General features: G+C 25.6%; 1 protein-coding gene across 1 annotated transcript in view; it reads right to left on the bottom strand.

Annotated features, from left to right (window-relative positions):
- The window catches only part of LOC107440225 (paired mesoderm homeobox protein 2), a 28,628-nt gene extending 12,433 nt beyond the window's left edge, over positions 1 to 16,195 (bottom strand). Inside the window, exons 1-2 of the mRNA XM_016053084.3 lie at positions 15,736 to 16,195; positions 3,535 to 3,707 (exon numbers count right to left, since the gene is read on the bottom strand). Coding sequence (XP_015908570.1) covers positions 3,535 to 3,707; positions 15,736 to 15,892 — 330 coding nt within the window. The 5' untranslated portion in view covers positions 15,893 to 16,195. The remainder of the gene's footprint in view (positions 1 to 3,534; positions 3,708 to 15,735) is intronic.
- Between the last annotated feature and the right edge of the window lie 1,428 nt (positions 16,196 to 17,623).

Raw genomic sequence — 17,623 nt, 5'->3', positions numbered from 1 at the left:
AAGACCCTCCGCGGCATGCTGCCGTTCTTTCAGCAGCCAAAACTACGCCAAATATTCTCGGTAATTGCTAATGAAGTACTCTACGCTCAATTAACCGTTTCCCGTTACAGAGAATGCGTGAAGAATCGGTTAAAATGAACCGAAAGACTTGAAAAGAAAAATGTCACTCTATCAGATGGGCGAGAAACGGGAAGAAGAAGAGATAGCAGTTACGAAGCATGTGTGGCTGTGCAGTTTAGATGTCCTGATGCTATCTTAACCCCATTACCAAAGACTTGTAAACAGAACATAATGAGTAATTAGTGGCATTAATCCAGAGTTTGTAGTTTAAACTATTGATACTGCTTGTTGAGTTAGGAGTAAAAGAACTAATTCTGACTGCAACTGTGGAAAAAAAACTTTTAAAACTTCTTTTGAAAACAAATGTGAAAAACAAAAATTGCTCAAGACATTTTCAAGAGCAATAGTACATAAGTTTTAGAGAATACAGAGGATAGAATGAGAAATTTTGTTAATGTTGTATAGGTTTTATAATGTTTTTATTTATCATAATAAGGTTGACATGAAATGTAAATTTCATGAGCAATACTACATAAGTTTTAGAGAATACAGAGGATAGATTGAGAAATTTTGTTAATATTGTATAGGTTTTATAATGTTTTTACTTATCATAATAAGGTTGACATGAAATGTAAATTTCATGAGCAATACTACATAAGTTTTAGAGAATACAGAGGATAGATTGAGAAATTTTGTTAATATTGTATAGGTTTTGTAATGGTTTTACTTATCATAATAAGGTTGACATGAAATGTAAATTTCATGAGCAATACTACATAAGTTTTAGAGAATACAGAGGATAGGTAGAGAAATTTTGTTAATGTTGTATAGGTTTTATAATGTTTTTACTTATCATAATAAGGTTGACATGAAATGCAAATTTCATGAGCAATATTACATAAGTTTTAGAGAATACAGAGGATAGATTGAGATATTTTGTCAATGTTGTATAAGTTTTATAATGTTTTTAAATATCATAATAAGGTTGACATGAAATGTAAATTTTTAAAGCTTTTTAAGATCTTTAAGACTTTTTTTGAAAAAAAAAGTGGAAAATTAAAGTTGCATAAGTAATTTTCAAGAGTAATGCTAGAGAATATGGAGGACAGAGTGAGTAATTTTGTCAATGTTGTATCGGTTTCATAATGTTGTTACACATCATAATAAAATTGGTATAAAATGTAGATTTTTCAAATTTTTTGAAGCATTTTAAAACATTTTTTAAAAAAAAGGGGAAAACAAAAATTTGCAGAAGACATTTTTAAAAGCAATATTACATAAATTTGCTTTAGATAATACAGAGGATAGATTGAGATATTTTGTCAACGTTGTATAGGTTTTATAATGTTTTTATACATCATAACAAGGTTGACATGAAATGTAAATTTTTGAAGCTTTTTAAGATCTTTAAAACTTTTTTTGAAAAAAAGAGTGGAAAATTAAATTTGCATAGGTAATTTTCAAGAGTAATGCTACATAACTTTTTTAGAGAATATGGAGGACAGAGTGAGTTATTTTGTCAATGTTGCATCGGTTTTATAATGTTGTTGCACATCATAATAAGGTTGGTATAAAATGTAGATTTTTCAAATTTTTTGAAGCTTTTTAAAACTTTATTTGAAAAAAAAGTGAAAAACAAAAATTTGCAGAAGACATTTTTAAAATCAATACTACATAAATTTGTTTTAGAAAATATAGAGGATAGATTGAGATATTTTGTCAATGTTGTATAGATTTTATAATGTTATAACACATCATAATTATGTTGGCATAAAATGTAAAAAACTATTGATTCCTCGACCTCGCGTGATTAATCTTGGGGTCGTGGGACCCGTACTTAGTGAAATTATTTTTTGAACTTTTGTTACTGCTTGTTGAGCTAGGATCAGAAAGCTAGTTTTGATTGCAGTTGTAAAAAATAAAGCTTTTAAATTCTTTTTTGTCCAAAATACACGAATTTCACTTGAAATTTTCTGCAACAATACTAAAGAAATTTTGTTTAAGAGAATGTTCAGAACTTTTTTGTTGAGATATCTTTTCAATTAGTTTCACAGTAATTTAACCTATCATAATGAGACTGATATAAAATGAAGTTAACTATGGGTTCCATGGCCACAAGACAGGCCACATCTTTGAGTCGTGGAACCCGTATTTAGTTGCATTAATCGCGAATTCATTAAAGATTTTTTTGGGCCAAAAAAAAAAAAAGCAACAAAAAAGTTTCACTTGAGATTCTTAACATAAATACTATGCGAATTTCGTTTTAGAGAATGTTAAAAATTTATTTTGAGATATCTTTTCATTGTTATGCTGATTTTATAATATTTTAACACATCATAAAAATGAGACTAATATAAAATGTCGATTACTACGGGTTCCATGGTCACAAGGAGTTAATCTTGGAGTGTTGTGTAACTCGTACTTAGTGGCATTAATCTTGAATTAATTTTTTTAAACTATTGATACGGTTTGTTTAGTTAGGATTAAAAAAGCTAGTTTTGATTACAGCTGTAAAAAATAAAGCTGTAAATAATAAAAACTGTTTTAACAAAAACACGGAAAACAAAAATTGCATGTCCAATTTTCAACAGCAATACTATATGAATTTTGTTTTGGAAAATATTAAGAACTTATTTTGAGATATCTTTTCAATGTTACATAGGTTTTATAATATTTTAGCACGTCATTCTGAGACTGATATAAAATGCTGGAAACTATGGATTCCATAACCTTAAGGCATTTATCTTAGGGTCATGAGGCCCGTAGTTACTAACATTAATCAAGTTTTTATTTTTTAAACATTTTATACTGATTTTTGAATTAAGAATAGAATAGGGAGTAGTTGTGACAACATCTCTTCAGAACTTTTTTTGGAAAAAAAGCAAGAAAAATAAAATGTGCACTTAAAATTTTCAATAACAAAATAACTAATTTTGTTTCAGAGAATGTTAAAACTTGATTATTGAGATATTTTCAGTATTACATTGGCTTTATAATATTATAAAACGTCATAAACAGACTGACTAAAAATGCAGATTACTACGGGTTTCAAGACTTATAATTTTCTCTCTTGTTTTTGCATTAAACATAATTCATAAGAAATTGCTAGTGTAGTAACTCAAGCACTTTTATTTGTTTGAGTTTGGCGCAGTATCGCCACTTCTAACTCTTGTTAAGTTGGCTGTGTGGCGTGGTTTTAATTAGTTCTGCCTGTACTCTTGCTTCACTAAGATTAACTTTTCTAGCTAATTCTTCCCCAACAAATGCATCAGGGTAATGAGTCCTTTCAAAAATATTTTCTAAAGCATTTTCTAAAGCTTTTCTAAAGCATTAATAATTTACCTGTACTCTTGCTTCATTAAGATTAACTTTTCTAACTAATTCTTTCCTAACAAATGCGTCATGGTAATGAGTCCTTTCAAAAAGCTTTCCTAAAGCATTTTCTAAAGCTTTTCTAAAGCATTAATAATTTACCTGTACTCTTGCTTCACTAAGATTAACTTTTCTAGCTAATTCTTCCCTAACAAATGCATCAGGGTAATGAGTCCTTTCAAAAATCTTTTCTAAAGCATTTAGTTGATGAGTTGTAAAAGTCGTTCGATTTCTTCTTGGTTTTTTTCTGTGATTTTCACCTTCTCCAGATTCATCTGAAATGGTAAAACAGAAATAAGTTACTGTGTATTTATCGAAATAAACAAGAATGAAAATAGTATAAATTGAAATCAGAAGTGTTGAGAAAGAGTGCTCGATATGTAATTAAGAAAAAATCTCCAGATCAAAACAAAAATCAGAAAAAAATTAGAAAAAAAAATCTTTGGATCGTTACAATAGGTTTTTGGTAGTATCGTTATACAACTTTTCTGAAATAATCTAAATGTTTATTAATTGATATGGCTGCTTTCGTTGTTGCAAATATTTGTTTGCAACAGCGAAACATTTGTTTGTAGTTTTAGTAACATTTGTTTTGATCACTGCAACTCTACAGACTTCACGTGTTCATCTTTACAGTTGAAAACGTTTATTCAACCCTCTAGGAATTATGACAAAATATAACTACTCACTCATGCTCCGGTTGAAAAACAGCTAGTTGATACTAACATCAACATTTATCCGAAAAAAAGAGGCTTATCATATCATGAACATTCCCATTTAACAGAAAAAAAGCTTAGCACATTAAAAACATCGCCATTTAAGAGAAAAAAAAGGCTTTGGATATTATAAACATTGCTATTTATCAGAAAAAATGGCTTATCATATTATAAACTTCACCATTTAACGAAAAATCGCTTAGCATATTATAAACATGATCTAAAAAACCGTTTTAATAATTGAAAACAATGGCTCAAAAGAAGCGCAATAAGGTGATTAATTCACATAAAATAAATTTTTAAGCTATTAGAAGTTACAAAATTAAGTTGAAAGAGTAAAAATCACAATTTTTCTTAAGTGCTGGCTTTCTAAAGTGCTTTTTGAAAGCGCTGGCATTGATAAAAAACTAGCTTACTCTGTTTTTCATGCTTCTCCAAATATCATGGTGTCTGTCTTTAATTAGTTCAATTTGATTTCTGATAACTGGAAGTATTAGTTTAGTTAGAAATGCCGGATCTTGGTTTTATTCACTTGGTTTTGCCCAACTCTACCTTTTTTTAAAATTTTTTCAAAATGCAACAAAAAATTATGATTGTTGCGTTTTTCAAATCCTTTGTGCAGTGAGAGTAAGTAGGAATTCCAAAAATTTCTTCAAAATGTCTAGAAAAACTGCGTAAAAATAATGATGTATTTTAAAAATCTTGTGAATCAAGAATATTAATATTTTCAGATTAAATAATTTTAGCCACTGCAAAATATCATTTTTATATTAATGACTGGTAATTAATGATTTTTAACTAAACCGTAACCGTAATGATTTTAAATTTAATGATGATTTTTAACGATAAATGATTTTTAACTAATGATTTTAACTTGAACGATGATGATTAATATTTCGTACCTTACGTTATCTACCGAGATCAAGCATTTAACGTGATTATTCTAAAACTTCAATGAACTTTTTGTAGAAACGTGTATTTTTCTGTTGTTAAGCTTACTATTTCTCTAAGACAGTTTCTTTCGGAAAATTCTAATTTTTAAAATAGTTTTTTATACTTTTCTGTAAATTTTTGCTGACTTGGAACATTCCGTCTAATTGGAAGGAAAATTATCTTCATATCATCAAATTAATACAGAAACTATTTTTTTTTATTTAATTCGACTAAGCCTTATGTAGATTTTCTTTATTTCCATTTGATTATTTCTTGAAAAAAAGATAAGAATTGAAAAGCTTATCTATTCTTTCTCTTTACTTAAATAAGCAATTAAAATGTTTGCCTCTCTATTATGAGATGAGAGTTAAATTTTTTTAAAACATAAATGTAAAATTTAGCACCTTTGCCAAAAAAGCCGAAAAAGTCATCTCCTTTTATCTCATGCTCAGACTTATTCAAATATTAAGTAACGAGTAAATTTATTGAAACACTTAATCAATCTGTAACACTAAAATAAATTCCGAATCAAAGTGAGGTTAAAAGTACCGACACTCAGGAAGTCATTACATTTCACCATATAATTCATATTTTACCTTAAATTTTACGGAACAAAAAATCTAATATTTTTATAGTTATATTTATTGAAAAATCACTGGATCACTGAAATTAAATGAACATAACTGCAAAAATAATGGCATGAAATTTTGTGATAAAAATGGATTTTACGGATTTAATGGATTTTTTTCCCAATTAGCAATTTTTCCTTTCGTATGGTAATGGTTTACCTGAAATTCAGGTTTAATAAATTCTTTTAGCTCTTATTACCACACATATATTTAGTAAAAATTCAAAATTGAAAAGTAAATTGAACCGAATAAATGGTTTTCATGCTATGCTTCAAGGCATCATTATGAAATTACTAAATTAACAATCAAACAGCAAGATAATTAAATCATATTTTATTTTTTACTTTAACAATATTCATTGTTAAAGCACTTTGGTAAAAATTGCCAAGCTTTTTGATGTTCCCATAGATTCAGAAATAAGGTAAACTTTACCATGTGCTGAACTTTTTTCTCATTACGCTTTCTTAAATTCCACTTTAAAATATGGTATAAAATAATTAATGAAATGAAAATCTTCTAATAAGAGATACATAAATATTTTTCAAATTTTTATTAAACTAATTTTTTTAATGAATTACATAAAAACAAATGAAATTATTCAGCTTATTAAAGAACATCCAATAATAACACTGCAATGAATTTAAAATTGAATTTAATGTATTAAATTTTTTAAATAAAAATTTTTGACTTCAGCACCAGTTTATTGTGCTGCATTTAAAAATAAATATCTTTCAACTTAATCAGAAATTGTTTTAAGATAATTTGAAATTTAATAAAACAAAATTTATTTAGAATTTGTTAGCATCTTGATATTATTAAACTTCAATTTCCTTTTTACTTTTGCTTTTAACGTTTTATTTATATTTGTTTCTTTAATTTAAATAAACATAAAATGCTAATTGCAACTTTCTTAAATTTAAATATTTAGTATGCAAGAATTAAATTATGTAGGTAATCATACAGCTCTTTTTTGTTTCTTTTGCTTAATTTTCTAAAATATTTCGATAGTATTATGTAATCTTTTAGTAATCATTTTAAATTTTATTGATAATTTGAATGGTCTAACTTTATTTATAACTAAATTGAAATGTAATAAAGCACAAAAGATATAAATTTTTCAAATGGTTTTAATAACAAAATAGGTTTACCAATTTTTAACTTTTATGCGTATAATAATATAAAGTTATGCGCATATTAATTATGCGTGTGTTAATATAAATTTTTATGCGTATTTGAAAGAAAATGAATTATTACTCAACTACTTTTAATAAAAGTTCAAATCGAAGTAATTGTCATATGACATCGGAAAATCATTTTAGATTAGTGTCATTTTAACATTAATTAAGAATCAAATAATGATTTTGGAATGATTGTGGTATCGTAGTTTTTATTTTGAAATAAATAAGTAATAATGGAATTAAAAATGAATTATAGCTTTTTGAAAGTGATTTCATTCTTATAAAAAGTATTTTTAATGAAAGTATGGCTCAATAGAGTTTAGTTTTCTGATCTTGCTTTAATCTAAAATTATGGCTATATTATAGAATTTTGTATTTTATTTATTAAAACTAATAACTTTTTTTTTCGTTTTGTTAAACAGTTTTTTTTAATTTTCATGTTACAAAGATATTATCTCTTTTTATTCTTTATGTATGGATATAATTTTTTTAAATTTCGCTTAACAAGTGAAAATATAAAAGAAGAAAAATAGAGAAAATTAGTTAATCCTGATAGTTTTTTAGATAAAGGAAAAAAATGTTTAATAAAAGGAAATATTTTTAAATATTTTTTGTGCATTCATAAATGTGGAGAATAACTTTGGATTATTTCAGGTGCGTCTTACAATTTGTGGTATTTGAAAATCCCCCAATTGTGCTCTTTAATTGCATACGAAATCATTGTCATTATTTTTAGTGATATACATGTTTATATTGAAACTTTGTCACGTATAGTTAGAACCAGGATTCGAAAGAATAATTAATTTTTTACCAAAAAAAAATGGAAAAAATATTAAACGTTTTTATTTAAATATATTATGATCTTTTAACCAAAAATTAATAAAAAATTTAAATATCTTCTGGATCTTATGATCTTTCCTATGCGAAAAGAAGTGGCAATTAAGAAGTGTTTGCGACAAAAATCTAAAGTTTAATTAAAACATAGAAAATATAAATTTCCGAACAAAAATGCGGAAACTGAACGTAACGTGAAATTCTATTTAAAAACACTATAATCATTTCTCTTAAAATTATTTAAATTGCAACTACAGCACATTTATTTTTTTTTGAGTTATTAAGTGAATTATTTATATACACTTAATATTATATATAGATATTAAACATATACATATATAGATATCAAAGAAAATTATTTTTTTACAGAATAAAGAAAGAGAAAATATAAAGAGTTAAATATTTATATTTTTCTGTATGATCTTTTCTAAACGAGTAGAGCTAACAATAAAAATGCATTTGCCGCTAAAATCATAAGTTTAATTGAAATATAGGAAATATGTATTTCCGAACAAAAATACAGATATAGAGCTTATGGAATAAAGTAAAATTTTATAAATATTTACAATACTGTTTATTATACTGACTATTGATAAAATATACTTTGCGTGAAAAGGATTAGCTTTCGAAAATGGAAAACAAAAGCGCTATTTTAATTTCTAAAATGTTTGCAAACTGTAAAAAATCCCGGATCAAATTACAGTAAAACGTACTGGCACTCAGTGTTCCAGTACCTTTTAGAATGAAATCCATTTTTTTAAATCTAATTTACTAGAATTTTTACAGTAATATTTACTGTAAAATCATTGAATCACGGAAATTAAATAAATATTACTGTAAAATCACAGTACAGAATTTTTACAGTAATATTTACTGTAAAATCATTGAATCACGGAAATTAAATAAATATTACTGTAAAAATTACGCGAGAAAATTTGACGTTAAAATTTTTTTTTTACTATAAAATGGACTTCATGGATATTGCACTCAGGTAGTCAATATTTTTTTATTGTAAATTGATCCAGATTTTTTAATAGTTCAATGTTTTAAAATTTTGTCATTATATTTAAAAATGTTTGCGACTTCTCATGAATGAAATTAATGTTTTGTTTTCCTTTTTATTCAATTTTGAAAACTCATTTGTTAGAAACAGAGAAAGTATTTTAAAGAGAATTAAGAATACAAATAAAAACATTTTCAATTCAGCACACAATGCAATTTTGATCGATTTCACTCTAGATGACGGTAAGGTGTGTTAATAACGATAAATATTGCTTTGATTAATTGAATTTAAATGTTGTTTATTTTTCTTAGAAAAAAAACGAACGTTTCGATTTCAGTAATAATTACATGTTACTGATTTTTTTATTAGTTTGATAAAATTATTTTGTTTATCTTTTTGTGTCTTATTTTCTAAACATTTAAATTGCGTTTGAAATTGATAGCGGAAACATAACAATGATTTTTTATGAATTAGGAATAAAAGTGATTTTATTTCAGAATAATTCAATTTTTAATTAATTTAAATATTTTTCTCATTTTAGGCATTAAAACGTAAAACAGTTTTTTTTCCTTATAGACCATTTAAATACTTTTTTTCCCTAATTTGAAATCAATTGATTTATTAAAATTCTAAGAATATCATTAACAAATAAAATAGTTGTAGTTAAATATGTCTTTTTGCCCGAGAAAAAAAGTTAAAATTATTTTGGAAGAAATATATATGTATTTTTAAATTACTTTTTTACTTTTTTTAAAAATATTAAACTTTTTCCTTTCGTTTTTAAGTAAATCATTGTATCACGAGGGACATAATTAATAGCTTTAATGATAATTTGGTTTGCCTTATTTTAGTTTAGTTATATTGTTTAATTTTAGCGTATGATAAATATTCAAGTAGTACTTAAAATTAGTTTATTAAAGTTTATTTAGCCATCTATTTTTTTAGATGCTGAATTGCTTTTTTATGATAATAAAAAAGAGAAAGATAACTATAATTTAAAAATAATAGTAGCAATAGATATGCTGACATTATGACCAATTTTAGTTGTTTAGCAATCAGAGTTGCATATTTTTATTAGCTGTGTAACATTGTGAGATTGAAAAGTTAAAAAAAATTAATACTTTTCATTATATTATTATTCGTAGCTTGAAATTATGTCACATTTCTCACAAGTTGTTTTACTTAAATAAAAAAAATGCTTTTGTAAACTGCATTGATATTATTAATTTGTAAAAAGTTGCGTGTATTATCAAACATAGTTTCCTAAGTTCTAACAGAGACAAATTTTACAAATTCAAAATAAGCCGATTCAATTAAAATGTAAAGCATTTTCTATCTTTAATAGTTTTAGTTATATTTAAATACCATATGATAACTTTTACATACATAAATTTAAAAAAAAGTAAATTTCATAAATCGTGAAAGTGCTGATTCATAATTTTTTTAATGCAACTTATACTCCCAAATATTAGGAAATATGTAACGATTTTTTTCAATAAAAATTGGATATTTTTGATGTTTTTTAATTTGCTTGCTATGTTAAAAATTTTACAATATTCTGCACTGAAAAAAAAGTATGGTCAAAATTACCAAAGTATGGTAAATTTTACCGTGTTTCTGACTTTATGGGAAAATCAAAAACCTCGGTAATTCTTACTGACGTGCTTTGGTAAAGAATTTAGTAAAATTAACAATAAACAATGATTTTATAATATGTGATAATATTTTTTAAATGTGGCAAAATATGGTAATTCTATCATGACACCTTAGTGCATGGTTCAAAACCCTTTATTCAGTAAAATTTGCTTCTCAGTTTTGTATTTCTTATTAAATGTTCGGTAATAAGGACTATAAATTTGAAAATAAAAATTTTCGGTAAACTCATCTAAAATGAACCGTAGAACTGTGTAAAAAATTTACCCTTATTTTCGTCATTTTATTAGGCAAAAAAAATTAAGCTAGTTCTAAAACGAAAGTAAGTACTTTCAAGAAAGTACTTTTTTGTGTCAAGAAAGTACTGTCTTGACAAAAATTTAAACTAAGAAAATAGTTTTTAGACAATATTAAAAAATTTGAATTTCATTTTATTTATTTATTAATTTAAGTGGAGAAGGTGACATTTTGTAAGAATGCCCATAAAAAATCTCAGATTTTTAATTTATTATTTTCAAAAAACTTTAAAATTATCAAATAAGAATTATATAACTCTTGATCTCAAAATAAATTGTATCGCATTGCAATATTTCATATGATTTCATTTTTATTAATGATATAATTGTTAAACTTGCTATAGTTCTAACTCTTTTTCTGGAAGCATATAATAGCATATAATATAATAAACATTTCGTTTCGAAAACCTTAAGATTTTAATTTGCAGCTTTTATATAAAAATGTAAAAGGATTAAGTGTTAAGAATTAAAATTTAAAGAATTGAGGGTTAAGGTAAAAAAGTTATTAATTCAAATTTCGATTCATTTTTCAACATGATTTAAAACGCAGTTTGTTTTACAATATTAAATGACAAATAATCAAATTACTTACAAGTGAATTCTTAGCTACAGTTGTTAAATGTAAACATTATTTTAATTAATGTTAATAATGTGAAAGGTTTTTCTTTAAAAATATATTAATCAAGTTTCTACTTACAATAAAGACAATTTTTAAAATCATTATCCTTTCTGTATTTTAAATCTGGCAAACAATGTTCTTTATATTATAAAATCATTGTTTAAAAATGGAATCGATGTTTAAAAAAAAAAGAAAAAATTATATGCCAATTCTGTGCATCATGTAAAATGTTAAAAGGTTTCTTAAAAAAGAACAAAAATGTGTCAAAATACCTCATTTGTTTATTGTTGAGTTTAGTGACATGCTCAAAACAGCACATTTTTAGCTAAAAAAAGTATATGCTGCTTTGAGCATGTCACTATACACAAAAATGAGTACACGTTTTTTTCATTTGATTATATTTGTTTCGGAGCTGTTTTGACACATTTTCACTCAATTTTGAGAAATTCTTCCTTGCAGTTCATTGAGAACTAAAACATGCTTTTTCTTCTGACCTCACTTAGCTATACAAATACTTAATAGATTATTGCTGAGTTGCAAACAACTTACTATAAAAATTATTTTACAAATTCGCATTCATTAAATTTTAATTCTCATCAAACTTTCGATTTTATGATTTTACTACATGAATGGTTTAAATACCATATATTTTGGTTTCATTGATCACAATTATGGTTCATTTAACCAGAAATGTCATTACTATACAGTACGGTAATTTTAGTTGGATTTTTTCCTCTATGTAAATTCTCTTTGTAAATTTTTGAAGTTAAATTCTAAATTGGCTTTTAGAAAGTTAAAATTTTAGTTACGTTAAATGTTATAAACTCGTTGTTTGTTAAATTTCTTTCTGAAGTGTCACGGCCTCAAATATAAAGTTGAATTTACCATTTAAAAGATCGGTGTTCATGTAACACATCTGTGTGTTAAAACTATAAATCTCGCACTGAAAACTTAGGAATTTAGTTTCTCTTCTCTCGCCTAAATTAGCCGATTTGTAAAATGTTTTCTCATTTAAAGTAAAGATACAACCTTAAAGACGTGACTAAGAATGCGAAAGGACTAGGAAGGCGAGAAATTTAAACTAAAATGTTTGCGCAAATGCAAAGATCAGCATTTGAAACATGATCTTACCTAAAATTTGAAATTGATACTAAGATTTGTACATAGTGTACAAATGAAACAGAATCTTAAAACTAGTTTCCACAAACAAACGAGAGGAAATTTAAAAATGTTATCGTAACCATTGTATAGTTACACTAAGTGTTTGTTATTACGCTTTTGGTGTAAAAAAACAACAACATAATTCTGGTTAATAAAACAAAATATACGGTACTTAAAAAATTCATTCAATAATTTTTCCGTTCTTATGTTAATGGTTTGCAAGAAATAATGATTTTCAAATTTGCAGTTCTCATTACCGCGCATTTAGAAAAAAAATACAAAACAGACAAGTAAATTTAACCGAAAGAATGCTTTTTATGCCATGCTCTAAGGTATCATGAAAAAAACTAAATTTTACCATATTTACCAAATCTTACCGCATGTAATATAACCAATCACCAAACAGTACGGTAATTTTAACAGGATTTTTTTTCTCTGTGTATGGTGTTTATTTTTGAAATAAAATTCGTTTCATAACGTTGAAATTTAGTCACATAAACTAATATAAACTCGTTGTTTGTTAGATTTCTCTCTAAAATGTTACTGCTTCTAAAATAATATTGAAATTGCCATTTTAAAGATTGGAATTCGTGAAATACACGTATGCATTAAAACTATGAATCTCAAAGTTCAAACTTGGGAATTTAATACAAAGATTAGCATTTGAAATATAATCCTGTCTAAAATTTGAAATTGATACCAAGATTTGCTCGCATGGTACAGATGAAACAAAATTCTAAAACTGAAATGCATCATCGTATCCATTGCATGGCTACAGGAAGAAAAAAATTCTGTTAAAATTCCCTTACTGTATGCTAATGACGTTTTCGGGTTATTTTTAAAGATAAAACAAAAAAAAATAAAATAAAATATACGGTATTTAAACAATTCATTTGATAAATTTTCCTTTCTTATGGTAATAGTTTACATGACATTCTGGTTTTCAAAGATAAGTTATAGTTTTCATTACCGCGCATTTAGAAAAAAATACAAAAAAAGTAAGTTTAACCGAATAAATCGTCTTTATGCCATGCTCTAAGGTATTAAGAAAAAATAACTGAATTTTACCACATTTATCAAATTTTATCACAGATAATACAACCACATTTTATTATTAATTTTATCAAAATCATTACCAAAACGCTTCGGCAAAAAATATCGAACTTTCTGGTTTTCCCATAGAGCCAGAAACACAGTAAATTTTACCATATTCTGGTAGTTTCGTCTATAATTTTTTTTTATCTAAGTGTACGATAACAAGTGGTAAAATGATAACGATTAGTGAAGTTTCAAGTCAAATAATGTAATGAATTTTTTAAGGTTTGAGTAAATATTACCGTACTGTATGTCAAGAACGATTTCGGTAAAAAAATATATTTTTGATTAATAAACCAAAATAAACGGTATTTAAACCATTCTTTTTGTAATTCTTCCGTTCGTATCATAACGGTTTACTGAAAATTCTGGTTTTCAAAACTATAGTTCTTATTTCCGCCCATATGGTAAAGAATACAAATTAAAACCCTAATTTAATCTAATAAATTTTCTTTATGTCATGCGTTAATGTATCCTGACAAAATTACCAAAATTTACCACATTTACCAAATTTTATCACATTAAAATTATATTTTATAGAAAATTTTACCAAAATCGTTGCCAGAGCTCTTCGGTAAGAACTACTGGGCTTCTTGACGTTCTCATGGAACCCGAAATACAGCAAATTTTACCATATTCTGCTAGTTATAACCATACTTTTTTCTCAGTGTATAAAGTAATTTTATGAAAAAAGGTGCTTGGACATTTGTGAAATTTGACAATTGTAATTTGATATTTTTTACTTTTGACTACTACTTGTGTTATGTTATTAATATAATATAGGAATATTATAGGGATATATTATAAGGAATATTAATATATTATATACTTATGTTATAAATATATTATAGAGAAGCGTAATGTCTTATTCCTTCAAAATAATTTTGAATAATGAAATGATTGAATTATCAGGTTTTTCGTTTCTGAAAAAATTACAAAGGATTATTGGCTTTTTATATGTTCAGAGGGTTTAGCCTACTGTATACAGACACCCAAACGCATTAATCCTTACAGAAACAGATAAATAAATATAATATCATATTCAGCTATCATGAAAAGTTCGTACAAATAAGACATCTGTATAATTGAAAAAGTTGACATTTTTTCTTGAAAATCATTTCCTCAATTTCTGTCATGCAAATGTTACACAATATTAATTAATTAATTTTTAATTTTTAAATTGTTCATTTAATAATTGTTAAAATGTTTTATCACATCATAATATCTATATTTATTTATCTGAAAATTTTTCTCCTTTTGCTGTAGTAAAAAGTTTAACTGTAGTAAAGTTTTGCTGTAGTAAAGTTTTTATTAAACTTGCTTTTTTTTAAACTTGAAAAGTATTCTTAAAAGTATTTTGATTGTAATTTCAATTAGTATATAACTATATTAAACCAACTATGTATGCAACTGTAATTACAATTCGATTGTAATTATAGTTGTATATAATTATATGAATCATTTTTTAATGTATCTCCACTTAAAGCATTTCTTAAAACTATTTTAGTAAAATTTTTAGAAAAGTTTTTTTTTAATTTATTATTTTTTTATACATATTTCGTCAAAAAATATGTTCATCTTTGTTTTTATTACTATTCTATGTGCATTATTTTCACCAATTGTCTTAAATTTGAAAGCTTTTGCTATTACATTTAATTATCCAGAAAAATATTATAAATATTTGTTCTATTCTTAGCATCTCTGTTTAATTTTGTTAAAAAAATATTTTTAAATAAACTCACAGGCCTAAAACAGTTTTTATATTAGTAATACATTTTAAAAATTACTTTTGTACTTAAAAAAGCAGAAACTTATAAAGGTTTTTTTATTTCTAAACTTCTTGGACATAACATAGTTATTTGTTAAGAGGTTAAATCTTCTTACCTTCTCCTAAGAAGTTAAATATTTTTTTTTTCAAGAAAAACTATTTTTTTAAAATTTAATTACCCAAAAATTTATAAATTTTATTGGTGTATAAATTTTATTGTTGTATTTCTAAATTTCTAGGACAATTCATTGTTATTTGTTAAGAGGTTACCTTTTGCTGAGTGATTAAATATACCAACCTATATATATTAAAAAAACTACTTTTATATTTAATTACCCAGAATCTTAAACAGATTTGTTGTATTTCTAAATTTCTAGGGCATAAAATAGTTATTTGTTAAGAGGTTAAATATACCTACCTTCTGTCCTGTCACCATCCTCAATATCTAATTGTTGAGGAAGAGGTTGAGGTTGATCCTGCATAAAACAACAACCATTTCTCGGCAAATCCAACAAATGACTAACTGTAAACCGTTTTGTATTGTCTCCGTATTGCGCTGCTCCAAAATCAACCATTTTGGTTTACTTTAAAATACAAAACACACAAAAAATATCAACTCAAAACATTCATTCTGAGCAGATCATTCAACTTTTCAAAAGTAATCCAAGAGTGTTTATTCCAAAACTTTTTTAACTGGACGTTTTTATTTGTGGCTAATCCAATGGATGTTGATTCTAAATCTTTGAAAACATTCTTGAGAATATTGGTTAAGTATATTGTAAGTGTCGTTGTCTTTGACGCCTTATTTGTTGACTGGGTGAATGAGGTGCGGAGATGTATTCGGTACAGAGTGTTGACAGATGCTCAAGTTGAAAAGTATTTCATTAAAAAGATCTTCCACCAATAGAGATTCCAGAAGGCGGCACTTGAGTGACATCTCAACTCCGCCTTCTTTACATCAACTCATCCCTGTGTTCTTTTTTTGTTATCAAAGGATGAGGATGGGTGTTAGGAGGAGTCCCAATAGATGTATCTTAAGAAAATGATCTTATGATGCGGTTGTAGCTGACTGTAATGTAGTGTTTAGCTTTTAAGCGTTTCTTTTTATAAAAAGGAGTTATAGATATTGAGAGCAAACAACTTTTTTTTATGACTAAATTTATAATTTACTTTTAGTTTTAATGCTATTTTATGAAGTTTTTGTTTATTTCCTTTTTCAACTGTTGTATTAAATAAATTAATTAAAAAATAAACTAAAAATTACTTAAAAATAACTGGGATTTTTTTAAAAAATTATTTTAATGCATGACTAAACGTTCAAAAGCTATTAAGGTACAATGTTTCGCAAAATACTGTTAATTTTTAATTTTCTTGTTACAAATCAGAAACTTTCGTTCGAAGATTTATAAAAATGTTATCCACATTTTTCCTCCCTTTTTTTTAAACCGTTTGACGCAGATGCGATACCGGTGTCTCTTTTTTTTTGTGTATTTTTTCTGACGGTCTAATTATAAGCAAAAATATATTCTGGTATTTTTCAATAATAAAAAACAGTCTAATATTTACCAAAAAAATTTGTTAGATTCTCGGAATTATATTTGCACTAAAATATAAAATCCAAAAAAAGTTGTTTGATTTTTTTTCATTCCTATTGAAAAATATATCAATAATTGAATTGAAAGAAATTTAAATTACGAATAACTGTTTCTCTTTAATATATGTGTAAATATTAAACAAAAAAAATTTTGTATTGAAGATTTCACGTTTAAAGCAATAAAAGACAGCGGTGTTTCTTGCATTATTTCATAACCATAAATTATTAAAATGCTAAACGAAATATTTTTCACTTATTTTGACTTAAATTAACACAAAATAACGAAAAAGTATAAAAAATATATTAAATAAAATTTCTGCGTCAAAGGACCAAGATGCAATGTTTCGTAAGTTATTGTTAACTTTTGATTTTTCATATCATAGTTTAAAAACTTTCCCTCTATATTTTACGAAACAATTAACCACATTTTTCCTTTATTCTTAAACAACTATTAGAATGGCTGTTTTTTACACAGAAAAAAAAAGATAATTATATTTTTTCGCTTAATGTTCTTATAAGTACAGTTTAAGTAAAATATAGCATCCCGCGACAGCCTGTTGTGGGCCGGGGGGTCAGGGAAATTAAGGCTCTATAATTTTGTGACTAACGCCATGATTGTGGCCAGGTGGTCAGCACTGCGCACCGGTCGCATCAACTTCCCAGACAAGCTGATATTCATCTATAGGAAGCTGGGTGAATTTCAAGTCACCAC

The sequence above is a fragment of the Parasteatoda tepidariorum genome, chromosome X2 (genome assembly GCF_043381705.1).
Source record: "Parasteatoda tepidariorum isolate YZ-2023 chromosome X2, CAS_Ptep_4.0, whole genome shotgun sequence".
NCBI lineage: Eukaryota > Metazoa > Arthropoda > Arachnida > Araneae > Theridiidae > Parasteatoda > Parasteatoda tepidariorum.
This window is presented reverse-complemented; position numbering and strand designations above follow the sequence as displayed.